General features: G+C 42.5%; 1 protein-coding gene across 5 annotated transcripts in view; it reads left to right on the forward strand.

Moving 5' to 3' along the window:
• osbpl3b (oxysterol binding protein-like 3b) overlaps positions 1-25,792 on the forward strand; it is a 209,453-nt gene that overhangs the window by 69,475 nt on the left and 114,186 nt on the right. For all 5 annotated transcript variants that reach the window (XM_063069575.1, XM_063069572.1, XM_063069573.1 and 2 more), the window contains 6 exons: positions 972-1,085; positions 1,169-1,333; positions 14,153-14,285; positions 20,744-20,847; positions 21,638-21,730; positions 22,797-22,953. In XM_063069575.1, the coding sequence (XP_062925645.1) occupies positions 972-1,085; positions 1,169-1,333; positions 14,153-14,285; positions 20,744-20,847; positions 21,638-21,730; positions 22,797-22,953 (766 nt within the window). The remainder of the gene's footprint in view (positions 1-971; positions 1,086-1,168; positions 1,334-14,152; positions 14,286-20,743; positions 20,848-21,637; positions 21,731-22,796; positions 22,954-25,792) is intronic.

A 25,792-nucleotide genomic window follows, 5' to 3' on the forward strand; every position in this document is an offset into this window, starting at 1 on the left:
GTTTCTTCAAAAATAATTTGTATCCTTTATTCTAATAATAACCCATCTTGATGACCTGTTGTCATTTACAGAAAAGATATTTCTGGAAAGGAGTAAATTGGTTTCCCTCCGCTGCAGTGTTGAATGCCTCACAATCTATCTTGTTACCATCTTGCACTTTATTGTTTACCTGTACTGCACTTCCTCTGTAGCTGTTACACTTTATTCCGCATTGGTATTGTTCTACCACTCTGCACTGTGTAATGAGTTGACCTTTATGAACAATGTGCAAGACAAGCTTTTCACTACATCTTGGGACAAGTGACAATAGTAAACCAATTCCAGTTCCATTACCTTTAATTCCATCATTTCCATAACATGGTGATAGTTGCTTAATTTATTTTCCTGCATTAATGTTTCTCTTCAGGAATGTATATTTGATCCTGACTAGTGCACCAAAAGTCAAAAAGCAATAGATATTTTACCTGGGCTGAGGTATCAGCATCTCATTTGTGCCAGGTTGATGTAATTCCTTGATAACCTGGGGCCAAACTCTCCATGGTTAAAGGGGAAATCACTAGATCATGTAAAGAAGATGGGGGAGATGATAATTGCTATAAACGTATTGAACCTGAAGGAACTTTCCCTCCTGTCTGGGGTCCACAGTGGGTTCAGACCTTGTTTAGTTTGAGCTGCCAAACTCTTCAGGATTGGGTACCTCAGCCATCTGTACTGAAGTACAGAAAGATTGTTTACAATAGTTCTCTGTCTGTCAATACTTTAGAGCAGGTGTTCCCAACCTTTTACATGCCATGGACCATTAAGCAAGGGGTCCATGGATCCCAGGTTGCGAACCCTTGGTTTAAAGGAGAAATCCATTAGCTCGGAATGTCTCAGGAAATTTTGGTTCCTGTGTTTGACCTATAACCTTACACTCTGGCAGTTCGCCAAGTGTTTCAGTTCCTCGTTGATAACTGAATTTATTTTCCCAGATTCAGAAAGGAAAACTTCACGGCTGCATTGACGTTGGGCTGTCTGTAATGTCCATCAAGAAGAAAGCAAAATGTATCGATCTGGACACAGAAGAGCACATATATCATTTAAAGGTAATTGACGGCATTCCTCTGGCTGAGTCTAAGCGGACAATCTTTTCTTCATGATGGCACTCACTTAACTGTTTGTTTGCCAGGTGAAGGTCCAGGAGTTTTTTGACGAGTGGGTAGCAAAGTTGCGTCACCACAGGCTGTACCGCCAGAACGAAATTGCTAAGTTTCCCCATGATGTGACGAATCACTTCTTCCCTGTCTCATCTGCTACAGACTCTTCGAGCTCTTTGAACTCCCCTTTACAGAAGGTAATGCCCTAAACAAATAAATATTTAACCAGGTATACAATGCAAGAGGTTAACCTTTTGGGTTTTAAAAAAGAATGCTATAAACCACTGTGTTTTTGTCCTGTAGCATGTGATCTTATGTATTGTTTTTGCTTGTAATCTTTGCTCTTACCATGGTTCTTCCTGTAGTAGATTGGCTTCGATTTCCCTGAGCATAGCACAACAGAAGCCCATGCAGAACCCGGCCTTTTTGGTCAGAATCAGAAACTGGTTTATGATCACTGACCTGTAGCATGTCATGAAATTTGTTTTCTGGCAGCAGTACAATGCAATACATAAACATTCCTGTAAATTACAATATGAGTATTTAAAACAAAAAATTAGTGCAAAATGGTGAGAGTGTTCATGAGTTCATGGACTGTTCAGAAATCTGGTGGAGGGGAAAAAACTGTTCCTAAGTCCTTGAATTTAAGTTCTCAGGCTCCTGCACCTCCTCCTTGATGGTAGTAATGAGAACAGGGCTTGCTCTGAATCATGAGGGTCCTTAATGGTAGATGTCACCTTCTTGAGGCATCGGCTTTTGAAGGTGTCCTCGATGGTGGGGAGGCTGGAGCCCATGATGGAGCTGGCTGAGTTTACAGCCCTCCGCAGCCTTTTCTGATCCCGTGCATTGCCGCCTCCTTACCAGATGGTCGTGCGACCGGGTCCGAATGCTCTCCACAGTGCACCTGTAGAAATTTGCAGCAGTCATTGGTGACATACCAAATCTCTTCAAACCCCTAATGAAGTAGAGCCACTGGCGTGCCTTCTTTTTAACTGGGCCAAGATAGATCTTCAGAGATGTTGACATCCAGCAGCTTGAAACTGCTCACCCCTTCCACTGCTGGCATCTCAGTGGTGCTGCCATCCGGTTATAAATTTGCCTCTATACATTGAGTTACTGCCACGTGATTGGCTGATTAGATATTTGCATTAACGCGCAGGTGTACAGCTGTACCTAATAAACTGGCCACTGAGTGTACGGCTCAGATGGATAATGGATTTCCATGTCAAAAGGTTTTGTGATATTGCTTTTAATTTTTTTTTTTCAACTTCTGAAAATGTTTCAGGGCCCTAGATTTTAGATCAATTTTACGTTCAGCACCTTTGAGAGAAGCATCAGAAAGCCCATTACAGTACATTATGTATCAGGAAAACTTCTTTTGGAAACTGAATTTGCCCTTGGGCTTTGCAGATTCTTATTTCAATACCTTGTATACAACCTGTGAAGTGTTTTGCTTTTCTGAAGGAAAAATGACTATGTGGACACAAAAGCTCAGCCTGATGATCGGCAACGTACTGCCTCTCAACAGCTCTGCCGCTCGACGGAGACTACAATATTGCTGCATTTGTCAAGTGACAAATGAGCTGCACAGTGCTGAAAAGAAGAACTTTTATTCTAGATTTCAGTATTGAAGCTGGTACTGAGCTACCGCCTAACAGTGCCATTAATCTGCGTACATCCTGTCCGCCAGGGCCCCTCAAACTTAAATATAAAGATTAGCTTTATTTGCCTCATGCTTGTCGAAACATCAGAACATACAGTGAAATGTGTTGTTTGCATCAGCAACCAGCACAGTCTGAGGGTGTACTGGGGGGCAGCCCACAAGTCTTGCCATTCTTCTGTCACCAGCATAGCATAGATGAAGAAGTGTTCTAAATGGAGGGGGCAACCATGGCTGACAGGGCAAGTCAGAGACAGCAAGCAGAAGCGAGGGCATATAACACAGCAAAAGTTAGTGTGAAGTTAGAGGATTGGAAAGCTTTTAAAAACCAACAAAGCAACTGGGAAAAAAAACATAAGGAGAGTAAAGATGAAATATGAAGGTAAGCTAACCAAAAATATCACAGAATACCAAAAGTTTTTCAGATATATAAAGAATAAAAGGGAGGCGAGAGTGGATATTGGTCCACTAGAAAATGATACTGAAGAGGTAGTAATGGGGGACAAAGAAATGGCAGATGAACTTAACAAATATTTTGCGTCAGTGTAATACACGAGCAGTTCACCAGAAATTCACGTGCCAGGAGGTAGAAATCTTCTGCCTAACTTCTCAGTCCTGAAGAACAGTGTTGGCCTGAAACATTGACTGCTTATTCATTTCCATAGATGCTCTCTGACTTGCTGAGTTCCTCCAGCATTTTGTGTGTCTTGCTCTGGATTTCCAGCATCTGCAGACTTTCTCATGTTTAGAAGTAAGTGTAGTTACTATTACCAAGGAGATTGGGCTGAAAGGTCTGAAGGTAAGTTAGTCACCCAGACTAGATGGACAAACCCAGGGTTCTGAAAGAAGTAGCTGAAGAAATTGTGGTGGTATTAATAATGGTCTTTCAGGAGTCAGTAGATCCTGGAATGGTTCCAGAAGACTGGAAAATTGCAAATGTCACTCCACTCTTTAAGAAGGGAGGGAGGCAGAAGAAAGGAAGTTGTGGGGAGGTAGCCTGACTCCAGTGGTTGGGAAGATGTCGGAGTCCCTTATTAAGTATGAGGTTTCAGGGTACTTGGAGGTGAATGATAAAGTAGGCTAAAGTCACATGCTTTCCTTAAGGGGAAATCTTGGCCTGACGAATCAGTTGGAATTCTTTGAGGAAATAAAAGGCAACATAGACAAAGGAGAATCAGTGGATCTTATTTATTTGTATTTTGAGAAGGCCTTTGACAAGGTGCCGCATGTGAGGCTGCTTAACAAGCTACAAGCCTATGGTATTACAGGAAAGATACTAGCATGGGTAGAAGATTGGACGATTGGCAGGAGGCAAGAGTGGGATTAAAGGCTGCCAGTGACTAGTGGTGTGCCACAGCGAGTGTCAACGATGTGGATGACGGAATTGATGGCTTTGAGGCCAAATTTGTCGATGATACAAAGATAGCTGGAGGGGTAGGTAGTTTTGAGGAAGCTGGGACAGATTGGGTGAATGGGCAAAGTGGCAGATGGAATATAGAGTAGAGAAGTGTCTGGTCATGCACTTTAGTAGAAGGAATAAAGGCGTAGACTATTTTCTAAATGGGGAAAAAAATCAAAAATTGCAGGTGCAAACGGACTTGGGAATCCTTGTGTAGGATTCCTTCAAGGTTATGCAGAGTGGTGAGTGCGTGGAATGGGCTGCCAGCAGCAGTGATGGAGGCGGATATGATCGGGTCTTTTAAGAGACCCCTGGATAGGTACATGGAGCTTAGAAAAATAGAGGGCTATGGGTAAGCCTAGGTAGTTCTAAAGTAAGGACATGTTCGGCACAGCTTTGTGGGCCGAAGGGCCTTTATTGTGCTGTAGGTTTTCTGTTTCTATGTTTCTAAATTGCAAGTTGAGTCAGTGGGAAGGAAAATGCAATGTTAGCATCCATTTCGAGAGGACTAAAATATAAGAGCAAAGATGCGATGCAGAGGGTTTATTGGTTAGAGTGCACTTGGAGTATTGAGTAGCTTTGGGCCCGTTACCAAATAAAGGATGCATTGGCATTGGAGAGAGTCCAGAATAAGTTCATGGAAATGATTCCAGAAAAAAGGTTAATATATGAGGAGTGTTTGATAGCTCTAGTCCTGTACTTGCTGGAGTTTAGAAGGATGGGGGTGGGGGGATTGCGTTGAAACCTATGAAATATTGAAAGGCCCAGATAGAGTGGACATGGAGAGGATGTTTCCTATAGCGGGTGAGTCCATGACCAGATGGCACGACCTCAGATTAGAGGGATATCCATTTGGAACAGAGATGAGCAGGAATTTCTGCTGCCTGAGCATGGTGAATCTGTGGAATTCTTTGCCATGGATGGCTCTGGATAGGTGGAAAGGTTCGGTGTTAGGGTATCATAGGTTATGGGGAGAAGGCAGGAGAATGGGGTTGGGAAGGAAAATATATCAGCCATGATGGAATGGTGGAGCAGACTCAATGGGCTGAATGGTCTAGTTCTGCTCCTATGTCTTATGGTCACAACTTGCTAACACTAACCTGTACATCTTTGGAATGTGGGAGGAAACTGGAGCACCCGGAAGATATCTACACACTCACACAGATTCCTTACGGACAGTGGCAGAAAACGAACCCTGATCACTGATTGCGGGGTACCACAAAGTGCAACAGTAACCACTCCACTACCATGTCCTGACATTCAGTGTAGTCACAGTTAACCTGTCCCCACCTCACCCCACTGTCTGCGCCAGCTCCCCAGAGACCCCCATTCCCTGATCATTCAGTGTTCGTTCTGTGACTGCTTGGCCTTCCTTAAGGTGCTCTGGTTTCCTCCCACACCCAAAAAACGTACAGGTTGTTTGCTTACTGAAAATTGCCCCCAGTTGTTTGGGTGAGTGGTATAATTTGGTGGTGGTGGGAATTGATGGGGTTTGAATTTGGGAAATGTTGGGAAAATTATTTGGGAGTCGGTGAGCCAAGTAGCTTAGGTGACATGGAAAAATATAAATCTGGAGAATTCTGGATCACAGTGCACAAAGCTATCAACGCTGAAGAATATTGGAGTTAGAAACACAAGCTCAATGGTATTCCATAATATAGCCAACATTTATTTTTCTCTGACTGCAGCCAAACACTATGAAAATTCTGACTAGGTTGTCAATATGTTACTGCTGGCATCTTTGCTTTTAAGTTGTCATCATTTTAATAAAAATCAAGGCAAATGAACTTCATGAGCAACTTCATAAATTCAGTCATCAGCATGTGGTTGTCCTGGAAAGATGAGTGCTTAAAGTGCAGCAGGAGGAGAAGACAGCAGGGGTTCCAGATAATCTGTGCTGATTAATGGTCTGATATCAGAATCAGAATCAGGGTTAATGTCACTGGCATATGTCATGAAATGTGATGTATTAGCTTAGCAGTACATTGCAATATATAATAAAAGCTGTGGATTACACTGTGTGTGTGTATATGTGTGTGTGTGTGTGTGTGTATATATATATATATATGTCTATTGCTTTAAAAAGTTAAATTAAGTAAGTTATGCAAAAATAGATTAATGCCAAGAAGCATTGTATTTTTTGATTTGGGTTCTAATGTAAAGTTGTAAGGTACTTAAAACCATCTTCTCCACGTTGGAGGTCCGTCTGTGTCGGTGGGTGGGAGGGAGGAAAGGATCTTATCCTTTCCCCCCCCATCATTGTTTTGTCACTTGTGTTCTGCGTTCAAAGCACGCCGGCACCAGATTTGTGGGGGCATTTCCGGGTTGCCCCCAGCACGTCCTTGGGTTGTGTTGATTGTTAATGCAAATAACACTTTTTACTGCCCATCCTCATTTTATGTTCTCTCCATAGTCACACCAAACTCCACCCCAAACCCCCCTCCTCTGGGATTCTACCGCTTATCTAAACACTTGCAGCAATTTAACTGGACAATTAAACTACCATCCATTGTGAGCCAGAAAGTTCAAAATAAAATTTATTATCAGAGCACATGCATGCCACCACGTACAACCTTGAGATTCTTTTTCTGCGGCATACTTCACGAATCTACAGAATAGTAACTGTAAACCGTAAACAAACTCTGCAAATGTGGATAGTAAGTAAATAGCGATAAATAACGAGCATGAAATAACAAGATAAAAGAGTCCTTAAATGAGTATAACTATCCCCTTTTGTTCAAGAGCCTGATGGTTGAGGAGTAGTAACTGTTCTTGAACCTGGCAGTGCAAGTCCTGAGGCTCTTGTACCTTCTACCTGATGAAAGCAGTGAGAAAAGATCATGGTATAGACCTTTGATGATGGATGCTGCTTTTCTACATCAATGTTTCATATGGATGTGCTCGATGGCTGGGAGGGTTTTACTTATGATGTACTGGGCCATATCCACTACCTTCTGTAGAACTTTCCGCTCAAAGGCATCGGTGTTCCTGTAGCAGGCCACAATGCAGCCAGTCCGCACACTTTCCAGCACAGACCTGTAAAAGTCTCCCAAGGTTTTTGATGTCGTGCTGAATGTCTGCAGACTTCTGAGGAAGTAGAGGCACGCAGTTGTACTTTCATTGCAGTTATATGATGGATCCAGGACAGGTTCTCTGAGGCAGGCACACCCAGGAATTTAAAGTTACTGACCCTCTCCTCCTCTGATCCTCCGATGAGTACTGGCTCATGGACCTCTGCTTTCCCTCTCCTGAAGTTCCTTGGTCTTATTGACATTGAGTGAAAGGTTGTCATTATTAGACCACTCAGTCAAATATTCAATCTCCCAGTTGGTCAGCACAGGTTTTCAGTGCTCGGCCAGGTACTCCGGCTAGACCGGATGCTTTCCTTCGATCCATTCCCTTGAAGGCAGCCCGCACGTCATCTTCAGATACTGAGACCAAATGATCACTGGGAGACGTGGGGGTACGCAATGGTTCCTCCCTGTTCTGGTGGTCAAAGTGAGCACAGAAGGCATTGAGCCATCTGGAAATGAAGCTCTGCTGTCCCCTATGTCGCAAGGTTTAGCTTTGTGGGAGATTATGACATTCAAAGTCTGCCACAGCTGTCAAGCATTCCTCGTTAATTCCAGTCGAGTCTGGAATCTTCACTTTGCCCAAGAGATGGCTTTCTGGAGATCATACCTGCACCACTTGTAGCATTCTTGATCTCCAGACTTGAATGCCTCTGATCTGGCTCTCAGCAGATTCCAGCTTTAAATCGTTCATCCAGGGCTTCTGATTGGGGGAAACCCTGAATGATTTTGCAGGGATACACTCATCCTCAGCTGTTTAAATGAAGCCTGGAATGACTCTTGTGTGGTCATTCAAGCCCTCAGATAATTTCTTGAACACGGCCCAGTCCACTGACTCAAGGCAATCCTGTAACCGTTCCTCAGCCTCCCGCGACCACCCCTTGGTTGTCTTGACCTCTGGAGCCTTGACCTTTAGCCTCTGTCGGTGTGCAGGTAGCAAGAGTACAGCCAAATGATCCGACCTGCCAAACTGCGGTCTCAGGTACTTTCCTTATCGTGGTATAGCAGTGGTCTAGTGTGTTAGGACTTCTGATGCAACAGGTTACGTTCTGGTGATAATTCAGCAGGATTTTCTTCAAACAGGCCTAGTTAAAGTTGCCAACTATAACTTGAGCTGTTTCGGGTTTACAGTCAACATGGTGCAATTTCGCGAGTGCTTGCTTATAATTGGCCGCTGGCGGTCAGGATCACAGATGAGAGTGCTTGAGCCAGATAGAATGGTCTACATTTAATTGTTAGTTGTTCTTAGTCAGGGGAACAAGAAGTTGACATAACCCCAACGATCGTGCACCAGTGAGAATTGGCTAAAAAGCGTATGCCGCCGACTCTTTCCTCACCGGAGCTCTCAGTTTGATCCATTCTGAAAATCGCAAAACCTTCCGGTCGTATCGCTGCATCCGGCGTATCAGCATTTAACCACGTATCAGTGCAACAAACGATCGAGATCTGCCCCATCTGCCTTTGATACAGCAGCCCCTGCCCTGAGGTCGTCGATCTGATTTTCTAGCGACTGCATATTCCCCAACAAGAAACTAGGTAGGGGAGGCCGCACCCCTCTTAAGCTTCAGCATGGTTTGAAAGCCGCGTCTGCCGCCGTGTTTTTGGCGTTGGCGTTGATCCTTAAAGGCACCGCGCTTAACTGCTCCTCATGTGATAAAGAAATTAATCTGAAGCTGAATCTTATTTATTTATTGAGGTACAGGGCAGAATAGGCTCTTCTGGCCCTTTCAGCTGTGCTGCCAGCAACACAGTAACCCTAGCCTCGTAGGCAGCCGTCGATCCCAGGGGATCATGGGTTTGTGCCTCTGGTGGACTGTGTCCTCTCCAGGGTGCAAGCCTGGGCGGGAAGATTTGAAGAACTGGCTGTTGCCCATGCAGCGGGTTCCCCCTCTCCACATTACTGATGTCGTCCAAGGGAAGGGCAAACACCGATACTGTGTGGCTCCAGTGTCATCGCAGAGGTTGCCAGAGTGAAGTTGTAAACAACATCAAACTGCCTTAGGGACCCCAGCTCCAGATTTCTTCCTCAGGTTTTACTCCCAAAGCCTTTCCCATGGTGCGTATGGCTGCAGGGCAGCAGAGGTTTAAAATCAGAGTTTTCCTTCTCTTACATGGCTGCCGTCCAAGACTGACGAGCCCCCCCTGCCCGAAGCAACTGGCTTTGAGGCGCCAGTGTCCGCCTTTGCCCCTTCTTTGATGCAATCTATCAGAAGAGACATTGAATCAAGATCTTGTCTGCAGTGTCTGATAAATGTATAAAGCACTCTTTAGGGACATTCCATTCATATAGGAGAAACAGTTCTGCCGGGCCTAGTAGCTAAGCTACACGTGAAGGCCAAGAGTTGGTCTTGGTTGTCAGAGGTGATTAGAGTGGCACGCCATTTGCAGGACATTATAGGTAGTGGGAGCTTATCCCCACTACCACCCCCGCCTATGACAACCTTAGGAACCCGCGCCTAATCACGAGACAAGTTACAGTGACCAATTAACTGATGAACCGGTAAGTCTTTGCACTGCAGGAGGAAACTGAAACACCCAGAGGAAACCCACGCTGCTATGGAGAGAACGTACAAACTCCTTGCAGATGGTGGCAGAATTTTTAGAACATTTGTAGGTTGTCTGACAGACATTAGATTCGGGTGAAAAGAAGATTCAATTTTCCCCTTTCCTGCTCTTTTGTCCTTCCATTCCCCTCTTGCTGCATAACATGGTGTCAAATAGCCACCTTGATTTATTTGAGGTGAGCGTCAGGAATATTTACCTTTAATTTTAACCTGTAGCAATTGTATCATTTGTGATGTCTCAAATACTGTGGACGGGAAATGCTGAGAGGTAATGTTGGTATGCGTGAATTGGGGTTGGGTGCATATTATCCCCCTGATTATTTCTTATTTGCTTTGATATGGCTGGATTGGAGCAACAACTGAATCCAGTTTGCTGCCGTTAAAGTGTAAAAAACACTGAGCAATGCACACTAAATGCTGGAGGAACTCAGCAAGTCAGGCAGCATCTTTGGAGAGGAATAAACAGTTGGCGTTTTGGGTTGAGACCTTCAGGACTGGGAAGGAAGGGGAAGACACTGGAATAAAATGATGGGAGGGGGTTGGGGAAGGAGGACTAGCGAGAAGGTGACAGGAGAATCCAGGTGTGTAGGAAAGGTGAGGTGTTTTTTTATAAAAAAGAATGATAGTTGCTTTATGGTGCAGCGTTTGATGAGGGTTGGCACAGTTATATCCTGCTGAATTCTGCAGATGTTATTTCAAATAGAGTGGCCATAACCACTAAGCCCTGTGGTGGTACAGTAGTATAATAGTGAGTGCAATCGTGTTACAGCGCCAGAGATCACCAGTCAGGGTTTAATTCTCACTGTTGTCTATAAGGAGCTTGTATATTCTCCCTGTGTCCGCATGGGTTTCCTCCGGGTGTTCCCATTTCCTCCCACATTCCAAAAACGTACGGTGAGGGTTAAGGTAAGAGAGCTGTGGGCGTGCTACATTGGCACTAGAACTATGACCACACTTTCAGACTACCTCCAACGCAATCCTCGCTGATTTGACTTGCGCAAATGACGCCATTCACTGTATGTTTTGATGTACAGGTAACAAATAAAGATAATCTTTAGCCGTTCAGCTTTGTTTTAGAACTTCCCATATTTTCTGTTGCAAATCAAATCCACTGTGCCTTGTGGGGAAATTTACATACTAATTTGCAATAGTGATTGTCAGGCCACAAATGCTCCAAGGGGCTCGGATATGCGCCTCTAATTGTTTCCAGGAGACCAGTTCACCAGCTTGAAGCTTCATGCGTTCCCTGAGGATGGGGAGGTGTTTATTGTTTGTCGTACAAATTAAATCTCTGCCGTTGCTTCACAGCCTGGATAGAGAGGAGAAATATTAGCCAATGCCTGTAACCATTGACTCAGTGGTTCTGTTAAGGAAAAGCTTGGAAAGTGAGTCCAGGTACCAAATGTCTGGAATGAATATCTGCATGGGAAATAGAAGCTACCTAAAATAAATATAATGGGATCTTTTTCATCCACCTGAGAGTACAGTGGGTTTAATGTTAGCTTGAAAGACAGCACCACTACTTGGTGAAGCCTTGCGTCAGTGCTGGACGGAAAGATCGAGCTTCATTTCCATGGTTAACTTTTCTTTTAAAATAGGCATACTTTCTGATGATTTGATTTTATAATACTTTCGGATTTGGTATATATCATGGCATTTTTTTTAAAATACTTAAGACCTTTCTTGCGTACCTCACTAAATGTTAGGAGACTGGTGTTCAGACAGTCTGGATGTTCCTGTGTAAGAATCAGTTCAGTTAATGTACAAGTACTTTGAGCAATTGAGAAGGTGAACAGTCAGCTGGCTTTTCTGAAAGAGGATTAGAATACAGAATCAGAATCAAGTTTATTATCACTGGCACATGTTGAGAAATTTGCTGTTTTGTGGCTGCAGAATATTGCAATACATAAAAAAAAACTATAAATTGCAATTATATATATAATATATATAGAGGCAGGAGACGGTCGCTGAACATTTTCTAGCTAGCATCATTCCCATGCACATTGCTGTGGCTGTTAGGCACTACACCATGCTTAGAGCGAGCCGTTTTTAAATAGCGTCTGTTCCTTGTTTGTGTTCGAAAAGCAGTGATTTTTGTCACCGATAGTTGGCAAGTAATGAACAGTAAGGCGATTCGGAATTGTTTTGCTGACTGCGGTTTCAAGTATTCAGTCTTGGAAATGCCAGAAACGGTGAGGAGTGAAAATAAAATTATTTCTGTACTTCAACAAGTTGGGAACTACAAAGAGTTGGAAGATATCGACAATCATCCTGAATGATTGAAATGAATTAAAATGAAAGTCGGCAGGATGCAATCATCAAAAGCATTGTTAAATGCAGTCCACTATCCGCACTTAGCATCTGTGCTGATTTTGTTCATTTACAGTCAATCAAAAGAACACATCAGCATACACTGACTGAATTCCTCAATTAATAACTGTTAGGAACTAATAATTTTATAGTACTATAGTAGTTTTGGTAGTGTTCTAATTTATTCTGTATTTCATTTAAATAAATTGTTACTCAGTTAAGTGGCATTTCCATTAATCTGGTTAATCAGGGCAGCCACCTATTTGGGACAATGCCTATGTAACAAAAACTAATTGAGAAAATAGCCTGGATTCCCTTCATCTATTTGGAACACCATGTTGCTTAATGGAACAAGAGAATGTTGCCAAATAATTTCTAACCAAAGTCAGTGGCGTGCACTTGTATACTGGTATATTGTAGCAGACTCACTCCCATTCTGTACTGGTCACTTTTCATCTTTTATTGCTGCTGTTTCACATATTTATATGACTGTATGTTTTATTATAATAGTGTCAGTAACATTGTACTGTCTTGCATAAACATGCACCTCGCACTTTGTCAATCTTCAGGCCAAGATACTCAAGGACTTGTGCTGATTTTGTTTTGTGACTGTATGTGATGGGTTGTGACTACGTGTACTGTACTTTGCACCTTGGCCCCAGAGGAACATTGTTTCATTTGGCTCTATACATGTCTCTGGTTGAATGACAAAAATCTGGAACTTGAACCTGATGTAGCTTCTAAGAAGTGCAAAAAGAGAGCAAAGACAGTGAGGTAGTATTCAGGGACTATTCAGAAATCTGATGGCGGAGAAGTAGCTGTTTCAATAATGTTGAATGTGTGTCTTCATGTTCCCGTATCACCTTCCCGATGGTATTGATGAGAAGAGGGCACGTCCTGGGTGGTGAGTGTCCTTAATGATGGATGCCACCTTTTCAAGGCATCGTCTTCTGAAGGTGCAAACATAAACATGTCTTGTTGAATATTTAAGAATCTAAGACCATATTATACCTCACAGGTCTGCTTTCTCTACCCACGGAAGCATTGCCAGATTTATTCCTGGGATGGGAGACTAAACAGATTGGGTTTGTACACCACTGAGTTTAGCAGATTGAGAGTTGACTGCAGTGAATCGTACAGAATTCTTGTGGTACTTGATGGGATAAGTACAAGGATGATGATTTCTCCAGACGAAGCATTTTTTGAGAAGGCAGAATTTTGAAAGGAAGGCTTCGCTGTCCTCGGACTAAGAGGACGGTGCAGCTTCAGTCTACGAGTATATCAAAAACACTGATCAATCATTCCACTAATATCAAGGGCGTGGGGTGAGTGAAGGCAGGTGAAGCTGAGGTGGGAGATCAGGATGACATAGTAGAGATAGCACACAATTTTACAGTGCCAATGATTATGTCTATAAGGAGCTTGAATGTTCTCTCCATCACCACATGTGTTTCCTCCAGGTGCTCCGGTTTCCTCCCACATTCCAAAGACATACTGGTTAGGGTTAGTGAGTCATGGGCGTGCAATATTGAGACAGAGAGCATGCCTACAGTTGCAGGCTGCCCCCAGCACAATCCTCAGACTTTAGTTGTTAACACAAAACAAAAGATTTCTCTGACGAATATCTGATGAGTCCTGACGAAGGTCTCGGCCTGAAACGTCGACTGTACCTCTTCCTAGGGATGCTGCCTGGCCTGCTGCGTTCACCAGCAACTTTGATGTGTGTTGCTTGAACAGATTTCTCTGTATGTTTTCATATTTTGAATGGCGTGACCAATAAAGCTAATCTTTTAAAATGTCTTCAAACTTTTGATCAGTTGTTATCTTATGGATTGGTAGAACAGGATAGAGAGGAAAAAATAACCCACTGTTTTTGGATGGATTAGTATGCATTTAAATGTAATGATGTGAGCCAAGTGTTATATTTGTAATTTTGTGAACTATCCCAACTGCAAAGAAATTGTCATAATCATGAATTTACTGCAGTTAATTTTTAATCTTTTTCTTTCCAGTTGAGGAGAGGAAGTTCATGCAAACAGATGTCATTCCAGATGAGCCCAGGTTTCCCTGTCAATTATTCTAACAGCCAGTCGAAGGTGGCAGCGTGGTTGCAAAGTTCCGAAGACATAGACAAATGCTCGAGAGGTGAAAACACTTGTACTTGAATTGAAAGCAAAAGTGGACCAAAGTATTTGATAGTGAGACCTAATTGGCCATTTACTTCCCCTGTAGTACTTCCCATAGAGTTGTGAGTCTGCTTTCCTCTTCTGTTCTATCCTCTCTCTATCACTGACTATTAATCTGTGAACTTGTCCTGCTTATGCCTGTGGGGTGATTTGCAATATACTCTGTGACCACATTATTAGGTACATTGAACATTGACTTCTCAAACTTCCGCTAATACCCCACCTCCCCCTCATACCCCGTCCGTTATTTATTTATATACACACATTTCCCTCTCCCCCTCTCCCCCTCTCCCCCTCTCCCCCTCTCCCCCTCTCCCCCTCTCCCCCTCTCCCCCTCTCCCCCTCTCCCCCTCTCCCCCTCTCCCCCTCTCCCCCTCTCCCCCTCTCCCCCTCTCCCCCTCTCCCCCTCTCCCCCTCTCCCCCTCTCCCCCTCTCCCCCTCTCCCCCTCTGACTATACCCCTTGCCCATCCTCTGGATTTTCCCCCCTCCCCCTTTTCTTTCTCCCTGGGCCTCCTGTCCCATGATCCTCTCATATCCCTTTTGCCAATCAACTGTCCAGCTCTTGGCTCCATCCCTCCCCCCTCCTGTCTTCTCCTATCATTTTGGAAATCCTCCTCCCCCTCCCCAACCCACTTTCAAATTTCTTACTAGCTTTTCCTTCAGTTAGTCCTGACAAAGGGTCTTGGCCTGAAACATCGACCATACCTCTTCCTGGAGATGCTGCCTGGCCTGCTACGTTCACCAACAACTTTTATGTGTGTTGCTTGAAATTCCAGCATCTGCAGAATTCCTTGTGTAATGTGTGGTTATCTGAGTTGCTGTCGCCTTCCTGACTGCTTGAACCAGTCTGGCCATCCTAGTATGACCTCTCTCATTAACAGGGCGTTTATGTCCACAGAACTGCCACTCACTGGATTTTTTTTTTTGTTTATCACACCATCGTCCGTAAACAGCAGAGATGGTTGTACATGAGCATCCCAGGAGATCAGCAGTTTCTGAGATGCTCAAAGCCTCCTGTCTGGCACCAACAATCATTCTGCGGACAAAGTCACTTAGAACACATTTCTTCCTCATTCTGATGTTTGGTCTGAACAACTGAACCTCTTGACAGTGTCTGCATGCTTTTGTGCATTTTGCTGCCACGTGATTGGCTGATTAGATACTTGCGTTAACGAGCAGGTGTACAGGCATATCCAGTAAAGTGGCTACTGAGTGTACATAATTTCAGTGATCACGAAGGGATCAATTTAAATTTTGATTGAACTGTGATTTGAGCAAATGGAAATCTCTGGGTATTTGCTCATAACAGATAACTTTTTGAGGCAACAAGAGGCCAACAATCACACAGGATTTAGGGATGAGTAATAAGCCTGGCATTGCTTGAAAATTTTATCTAATGATGGGGGTGGTATTGAGCTCCAGTGTGCAGTTGCTAGGCAAAGTGGGACAGCCATGATTCTAAATTTGAGTAATGCTGACTTCATTATGTGGGGCAAACAGTTCACACTATACTGGACAAATCTGCCAACTGGTAAAACAAAGTATCATTGAAAAGTGTTTTGAATACTTTATGCCATGGAAAACTAGTTTATATCCCAATGGGTATAAACTACTTGCTGAAATATTAACCATGAGCAACTAAGAAGATGAACTTTAGTAAAACAAAGGAAAAAAAGCTCGGCTCTATTAAAACAGGTCTTGGCAACTGTAGAGACCATAAGATATGGGAGCAGAATTAGGTCATTCGGACCATGAAGCCTTCTCTGCCATTCTGTCACGACTGATTTCTTTATTTACTGAGATACAGCACAGAACAGGCCCAGCAAACAACCCCCAATTTAAGCCTAGCCTAATTACAGGACAAATTACAGTGACCAATTCACCGGCCAACCGGTACATCTTCGGTCCCTGGGAGGAAACCAGAGCACCCGGAGAAAACCCACGTAGTTACAGGGAGGGCGTAGAAACTCCTTACAGGCAGCATCAGGAATTGAACTGGGTTGCTGGTACTGTAAAGTGTTGTGCCCACTGTTATGCCACCATGCCACCCCACGAGGGATTTATTATCCCTTTGAACCGCATACTTCTGCCTTCTCCCCGTGACCTTTGACAGCCTTTTAATTAAAAACCTGTGAACCTTTGCGTTAAATATCCCCAAAGACATGGCCCCCACAGCCATCTGTGGCAATCAATTCCACAGATTCACCACCCTCTGCCTAAAGAAATTCCTTCTCATCTCTGTTCTAAAGGGGCATCCTTGTATTCTCTGACTGTGCCCTTTAGTCCTAGGCTCCCTCACTATAGGAAACATCACATCCACCCTACCTAGGCCTTCCAATATTCAAAAGGAAAATAAATAAAGGATACCCCTCATTCATCTAAACTGTGAAAAGAAGAGTAACATAAGGCTGCCTAAGATATCAATATCAAAACAATTTTACAATTGTGTAAGAAAAGCTAAAGTCATCAAAACCAATTTTGAGCCTCTTCGAAATGAAGAAGAATAATACTGTACATGAAAGCAATGAATGGCCAGAGAATAGATGGAAGGTTAGATTGATCTTGGAGTAGGCTAAAGGGTTGGCACAATATCGTGGACTGAACAGCCTGTACTGATCTATATTCAATACTTAATCACAGTGATTAAATACTTCAGATTTTTTTTTTTAGCTAACCCAGAGATAAGGTCATGTCTAATACATCAGATTCTGAGATATTGTGTCTGAGGAATTATCTGACACTGAACAGGCGAATGTCTAGTTTATTCATAAACTTCCAAAGACATTTGATAAAGTCTTTCAAATAGATTATTAAGTTTGAACCTCATAGAATTGAAGGCAGTTCTTAATTTTGTAAGGAAACCAGCTGAACAAACAAGTGAAAATAAGAATCATGCACAGGTACACAAACTAAGAGTCCGTGTCGCACTTTGTGGGCCACAATATCCAATACTATTTGTAAATGATCTGAATGCTACATATAGATAGATTCATAGATTCTATATTGATCCCAAAAGACATTACAATGTGTTATTAGCATTGCCAATGCACAGACGTACAAATATTAGAAGAGAAGTAAGAAAGAATAAAAAAAATAAGTTACCTCAAACAATCTAACAACAGGAGGGGGTCATCGCTTCCCCAGCTATAGGTTGACTCATTATAGAGCCTAATGACTGAGGGTAAGAATGACCTCGTATAGCGCTCTTTGGAGTAGCACAGTTGTCTTAGTGTATTGCTGAAAGTGCTCCTCTGTTCAGCCAAGATAGTATGCAGAGGGTGAGAAACTTTGTCCAGGATTACCAGGATTTTCTGTAGGGTCCTTTGTTCTACCACAGCCTCCAGTGCATCCAGTTTGTCTCCTATAACAGAGCCAGACATTCTAATCACCCGTGTTGATGCCATTGCTCCAGCACACCACCGCATAGAAGATTGTACTGGCGACAACAGACTGGTAGAACATGTGAACGAGAGGCCTTCATCCTCCAAAGAACCTCAGTCTCCTCAGGAGGTAGAGGCGACTCTGACCCGTCTTGTACGTAGCCTCTGTGTTGGTGCTCCACTCAAGCCTGTTATCCAAGTGCACCCCCAGATAATATCCCCATATCCAAGTGGTACCACAAGGCAGACAGCAGCTAGAGGATGACATTGCAGATTTATTAATATATTTAGTGAATAGACAAAAGCTGTGAGAAATGAACTTTATAGCATGAACATTAAATCTTTACAGCTGACCTTTCAAAAAGTAGCTCACAGAAACTTAATAAACTATTATCTTTAATGGCAGCTTGTTGTAAGAGGGAAGATTAGACAGGATAGCCTTGTATCCATTGAAATTTAAGAAGAGGAAGGAGGTACTTGACTGCAATGTCTAACATCCTGAGTGATCAAGGCTGGGCAAATTTACAGAGGAAAACAAGTGAAGATTCAGATTCTGGAATCTGAAGAAAAATCCAGCGTTGGAAGAAATCTGTCAGTCAGGCAGCATCTGTGTGGAAGAGAATAGCTTCAGGTTGATGAACAGTTTTTTTTAGGAGAACGCATTTTTTTTAAACAGAGGTTAGCCCATTTTGGATGAACTGAATTCTTTTTTGAGTTTTGAGAGTTTATGAAATCGATTGGAACAGATTCTTTGAATATTTTATTCAATTGTGGTAAGTAGGTAATTGGTGAGGAAGGTTGAGGGTGCGATGAGAATAGCAATCAATGATTTTATTAAATGGTGGAGCAGATTTAAGGAACTTGGAGGTCCACTAGTGATCCTCATTAAGGATCACTAGGTAGGTTAATTTTATCGATTGTTTTAAGATCAAAGGATTAGATGACCAAAGAAACTTGGAAATGTATACATAGATGTTAAAATGTAATGGAATGGTACAAATTAAAATCAGAGCATCTCATGAAATACTGGCCATTGCGTACAGAAATCCAGAATACAGGGAGATCGATCATTATGCCCGTTATGGATCTTGCACTTTATCATTTACCTGCACTTAATTTTTTCGGTAGCTTTTATACTTTATTTTGTCATTTATTATTGTTTTACCTTATTCTACCTCAATGCACTGTGTAATGACTTGATCTGTATGAACAGTATGCAAGACAAGCGTACTAGGCCGCACAGTAGCACAACACTTTACAATACCAGCGACGACGGTTCAATTCCCGTCACTGCCTGTAAGGAGTTTGTACGTTATCTGTGCGGCTGTGGGGAGGGTTTCCGCCGAGTGTTCTGGTTTCCTCCCACAGTCCAAAAATACCACATGGGTTTCTTCCTGGTTTCCTCCCACAGTCCAAAGATGTACCAGTTGATAGGTTAGACAGTCATTGTAAATTTTCCCCTGATTAGTGCGATGCTATTACAGCTCAGGGCATTCTGAGTTCAGAGTTCAATTCTAGTGCTGTCTGTAAGGATTCTCTGTGCATCCTCCGTGTAATGCGTGGGTTTCCCCTGGGTGCTCGTGTTTTCCCCCACAGTCCAAAGGTTCACCATCCGGTAGGTTAATTGGTCATTATAAATTGTGCTGTGATTAGACGAGGATTAAATTAGGGGATTGTTGGGTGGTGTGGCTGAGGGGCTGGAAGGGCCTACTCCATGCTGTATCTCAACAAACAAACAAATAAATAAACAAACAAATGAGCTTTTCACTGTATCTTGGTACACGTGACAATAACAAACCACTACATGTACAGATCCTTGGTTGAACTACATTTGTGTTACTCCGAGCAGGGAAAGAAAAAAAAACACAAAATGATGAAAATACTCAGGATGCTGGGGAGCAACTGAGTAGAAAGAAACGAACAGTGTTTCAGATCAGTGACCTTCAATATTAAGGCCTTTCTGAGAACGCAGTGTGGTTTTGGCAAAATAATGTTTGCATTCCAAGCATTAAAACATGGGTTGCATTTCCTGGAACTTAAAAGTTCACAATATATCTCGGGGTGGAGAAAAGGAATTTAAATTGTACAGGTGCTCATGTATTATGACCATTTAGGTAATGGAAATTGATGCTTACAGAATTCACAAATTGCTAACTAAAAATTGGAGATATGAAATAAAATTTGCTTGACATAATCTACGTTGGATGTAGATGGCAAGGGAAAGTAAATCAAATTTAATCTTCAGCTTGTGAATCATGATATTTGCAGAGGAGGTAGCTTTGAGCTTAAAGAAATGTAGCCTCCACCCAACCCCTACTGTAACAGGAGCGATACATAATTGGTAAGGAAGGGTGCCAGAGGATGGCAAATCTGTGGAATTCATTACAAGAGATGGCTTTGGAAGTCAATTTATTGGGTGTATTTAAAGTGGAGGTTGATAAGTTCTTAATTAGTAAGAGTGTCAAAAGTTATGGGGAAGAAGGCAGAAGAATGGGGTTGAGAGTGAAAATACTTTAGCCATGATTGAATGGTGGAGCAGACTCGATGGGCCGAGTGGCTTCACTTGTTCAAATGTTTTATGGTCTTATATATGAGGCTCTTGGGAAAGACAAACAATTACAGCTACGTATTTCAGATGTGAAATTGGGAAACTACTAGAAAGGTAGAGGTCCAAATTCTTAAACGGCAAATACGACAGTACTTTTAAAGTCTGAAGTTGATTGAATTCCTATTAAGATTAAAGGGATAGGTGAATTTAACAAGTTGAATCTTTGATTAGGCAAGATTTTATTACACCACTGTGTAGGTTTTATACTAACCCTCCATGACCTACTGTGTAATGGAATTTCCTCCTTGGCTTTTCCTTGCAAGAAGGAATTCTTTCTTGAAAGGATTGCTTACAAGAATGCAGTGATTTTTTTTGGGCATTCATCAAAAGCCTAATTAAATTGTTGCATTCAAATGGGTTTGAGAATCAAATGTCTCTTTTTCGTTTGATGGAAAACTTCATTAGGACTCCTTTCTTTTCCCTTGCAGATCTTTCTCAATGCCAATCCAGTTTAACAGAATTAGTGCAACTTTTGCAAAGCATGGAAGTTATCCACAGAACGTGCTCAGCACCGTCTATTAATGCTATTCAGGTATTACAGTCAAGTGTGCTTACTTACCAACATTAAGCTGAAGTGAATATATACAGTGTATATAATATATATGGTGTGAATTAGAGAAAGCAATAAAAATAACCATTCGTCATACTTTATTGACCCCGAGGGAAATTGGTTTTTGTTACAGTTGCACCGTAAATAATAAATAGTAATAAAACCATAAATAGTTAAATAGTAATATGTAAATTATGCCAGTAAATTATGAAGTAAGTCCAGGACCAGCCTATTGGCACAGGGTGTCTGACCCTCCAAGGGAGGAGTTGTAAAGTTTGATGGCCACAGGCAGGAATGACTTCCTATGACGCTCTGTGCTGCATCTCGGTGGAATGAGTCTCTGGCTGAATGTACTCCTGTGCCCACCCAATACATTATGTAGTGGATGGGAGACATTGACCAAGATGGCATGCAACTTAGACAGCATCCTCTTTTCAGACACCACCGTGAGAGAGTCCAGTTCCATCCCCACAACATCACTGGTTTTACGAATGAATATTGAAGTAATATGCAGTTAAGGGAGTGGCATGATAGCATAGCTGCTAGTGTAATGCTTTACAGTGCCAGTGATATGGGTTCAATTCTTCAATTCCCACCACTGTCTAAGGAGCCTTTATGTTCTCCCACATTCTAAAGATGCCCGGGTTGGTACGTTCATTGGTCACATGAGTGAATTTGGGTGGCGTGGGCTCTTTGAACGTGAAGAGCCTGTTACTGCGCTGGATCTCTAAAATAAATAAATAAAATTGTTTTTTTTCCTCCTTTGATGAAGGGATATGTTTTTGAGAGTCCAAAGAAGGAAAAACGCATTCAAAGAAGGTGGCGAACCAAAAGTTTTGGCAAAGATGCTAAATCAACATTACAGGTAATAGGGCTATGAAGAAGGGACTCCGTGCAATTAAATACAGAACTGCAAAGTGATCAGAGCAGACTTGATAATTAGATACTGTTAATTAATGGAAATGTTTAATGCTGACGATGCATATCTCTGGGGTTATTATTTAAAATCTTTTCCACCACACCCTTCCTCACCACTTCCCTATTTTATTCTGACATGCTTATAGTGCTTCACACCCAAAAATTCTACCAGTGAGATCATTCAAAAGGTTATTTCTTATCTTTTGGTAAAAGATTGCATTCATCTGTTTGCTAATGTTTAGCAAAGGCTACATGTCAAACTATGTACAGTACTGTGCAAAAGTCTTAGTCGCACGCACACACGCGCACGCACACACGCGCACACACACACACATACATATGTTGTATGTGTATATATGTGTATGTATGACAAAGACTTTTGCACAGTACTGTGGTATTTTTACGTATTGCACTGTACTGCTGCAAAGAAACATGAATTCCATGACATGTGAGTGATGAATAAACCCGATTCTGATATGGGTCTCTGTTGTGGACTGAGGGAAGGGGGCAGGAAGAATGGAATCATGATTGGGACAAGGGGAAGGGAGAGGGGAGTGAGTGGGAAGCACCAGAGGGACATACTGTAATGATCTATAAACCACTTTGGAATCAAATGACTCGTGGCTGGGGTGTGTCTGCACCCATGCAACCTGCCCCTGGCACTCTGCCAGCTGTCCCACATCCCTCCTACGGCACTCCACCCTCTCCATTCCCAACATCCTTTGCTCCCGCCAGATTTACAAACTCGGTCTCTGCTCCACGTTGACAAATACAGTACTGTGCAAAAGTCTTAGACACCCTAGCTATATATACGTGCCTAAAACTTTTGCCCAGTATGGTATCTTTGAATTCATTATGTACACATTTATGTACAACAACTCCTCCTCTTCCTTCCATCCTTTGCACTTCAGATTGATGGTTGCCTTGCAAAGAAAGACCTGTATCAAATTCTTGCACTTCTACCTCATCAAAAGGTATTTTGTTAGTAGTAATGGTCTTTCCATTTTCCCTAGGTTCCTTGCATCTCTCCAAGCCCAATGAGACTGCATGCATCAAACCCTAACTTGTCTGAGGTATTCAATGTAGAAACAAAAAACTTTTCAGATGGTTCAGACTGGCCTTCAGATTACTCAAAACTGCAAGAAGATTTCTGCCATATTGCTCAAGAAGGTAATAACAGAATCCTTCATTTTCCAGTATGAAAACTAGGATGCATACATGTAGTTTGGATCACAGAAGGTAATGCAATAATTTAATACTGGTGAAACTCCTGTCTTGTCCTTTTCATCCAGAAATGGTGGGTGCAGTAGAACAGAGGGGTCTGGGAATACCGATCCATAGTTCTTTGAAAGTGGCGCCACAGGGTCATAAAGAGAGCTTATGGCACATTGGCCTTAATAAATCAAAGTATTGAGTACAGGAGTTGAGATATTATGTTGAAGTTGTATAAGATTTTGTTGAGGCTTAATTTGGAGTATTGTGTACAGTGCTGGTAATCTACCTGCTGTACAGTAAAGAAGTCAATAAGATTGAAAGAGTTCAAAGAAAATTTACAATGATGTTGCAGGACCTGAGTTATAGGGAAGGATTTAAGATATTCGGGCTTTGTTCCCTGGAATTTAGGAGAATGAGGGGAGATTTGATAGAGGTAGATAAGATTATAAAGGGCATAGACAAAGTAAATGCAAGCAGGCTTTTTTCCACTGAGGTTGGGTGAGCCTAGAACTAGAAGTCATGGGTTAAGCATGAGGGTGGTGATAATGTGGAACTAGCTGCCAGTGAAAGTGGTTGATGCGAGTTCAATTTCATCATTGAAGAGAAGTTTGGATAGGTACATGGATGGAAGGTGTACGGAGAGCTTATAGTCCAGGTGCAGGCTAGTGAGATTGGGCGGAATGGTGGTTTAGAATGGAGTAGATGGACTGAAGGGCCTGTTTCTGTGCTGTAGTGCTCTATGACTCTAAATAAAAGATGCTGGATATTTGTTGCAAAGTCGTGGAAAATTTGTTATTCAAATGATAATTGGTAAAAATTACTGAGCTTTGTCCAACTGATTACAATTCAAACTGTATGAAATCAGATTATATCAGCAGTACATTGTTGGATTATATTTTAAGTGCAAGATATTTTCATTGCAAATTGCTGTGAGGAGGAGAGCAGACAAATGGGACTGCTGTAATATATATCAGTTGCTGCTCAGCATTCCTTCCACATTCCAAAGACGTACGGGTGAGGGACAGCAAGTGTGGAAATGCTATGTTGGCACTGAAAGCATTGTGACGCTTGTGGGCTGCCCCCAGCACAATCATTGGACTGTGTTCGTCGTTCACACAAGCCCCGCATTTCACTGTATGATCTGACGCTTGGATGTACCTGTGAGAAATAAAGCCAATCTAATCTAATCCAAAGGCTCAAAGGTCCGTTTACTATCAAAGTATGTATGCAGTGTACAACTCTGAGATTTGTCTTCTCCAGATACAAAGAAGCAAAGAAAACCATGGAAATCATTCAAAGAAAACTATCACCCACCCCACCTCACTCGAAAAACAAATCTCACAAGCCCTAAACCCCCAACCCCCAACTCAATCCCTCACACAAAGAAACTAACAGATACACATGAAAATGGGAACAAGGACATCAAACCCCAAAAATCATCCCATATTTATAACAACGCTATAGCTTAGAAACTGTTTTTAAATGAGTGTCAGCCAATTTCCTCCAGTATAAGTAGTTCTAGATGCGGGTAAAAGATTTTTAAGAGGTGCAGCTAACTTTTTCACTTAAATCCATGATAAATTGGGTTTGAGTGTCATCTGGTTCTTTTTCATTGGTAGCCCAGGGAAAAGTATTGTACATTAAAAAGTATTGGCTGAGAGACTGGTGTCGGGGGCAGGGTTTCGGGTTCCTGGATCATTGGAGCCTCTTCTGGAGGGAGGTATATAGGCATCCGTTAGTCTCGTGAGACCATGGATTTGCGCCTTGGAAGGTGTCCAGGGCGCAGGCCTGGGCGAGGTTGTATGGAAGACCAGTAGTTGCCCATGCTGCAAGTCTCCCCTCTCCACGCCACCGATGTTGTCCAAGGGAAGGGCATTAGGATCCACACAGCTTGGCACCAGTGTCGTCGCAGAGCAATGTGTGGTTAAGTGCCTTGCTCAAGGACACAATACGCTGACTCAGCCAAGGCTTGAACTAGTGACCTTCAGATCGCTAGACGAACACCTTAACCACTTGGTCACGCGCCAACACTGGGGGAGGTAGGACCTGTACAAAAAGGGCAGTTTACATCTGAACCCAAAGGGGTCCATTATCCTAGCAGGCAGGTTTAATAGAGCTATTAGGGAGGATTTAAACTAATTTGGCAGGGGGATGGGAACCGGAGTGATAGGGCTAAGGAGGGGAAAACAAATACATCAAAGATAGCATGCAACAGAGATGATAGAAAGGACAGGCAACAGATGAGGCATAATCACAGCCAGTGGGATGAGTTACAGGGCAATAGAGGCATGGTGCAGTTAAAATAGAAAACAACAAATATTGGACTGAAAGTGTTATATTTGAACGCATGCACCATAAGAAATAAAATGAACTTTATCGAAAATCAGCTACAGATTGGCAAGTATGACGTTGTGGCCATCTCTGAAACTTGGCTAAAGGATAGCTGCTATTGGGAACGTCCAAGGATATATGATGTATCAGAAAGATAGGTTAGTAGGCAGAGGGGGTGCTGTGGCCCTGTGTATAAGAAATAGTATTAAATCAGTAGAAAGGGATGACATAGGATCGGAAGGTGTAGAGGCTCTTTGGGTTGAATTAAGAAAAGGCAAGGGTAAAAGGAGCCCAATGCCAGTTGTATACTGGCCTCAAACAGCAGCCAGGATGTGGATTACAAATTACAGCAGGAGATAGAAAAGGAATGTCAGAAGGGCAATGTCATGATAATCGTTGGGGATTTTGACATGAAAGTGGATTGGGAAAACCAGGCCAGTACTGGATCTCGAGAGAGAATTTG

Source organism: Mobula hypostoma, chromosome 17, assembly GCF_963921235.1.
Source record: "Mobula hypostoma chromosome 17, sMobHyp1.1, whole genome shotgun sequence".
Classification (NCBI taxonomy): Eukaryota; Metazoa; Chordata; class Chondrichthyes; order Myliobatiformes; family Myliobatidae; genus Mobula; species Mobula hypostoma.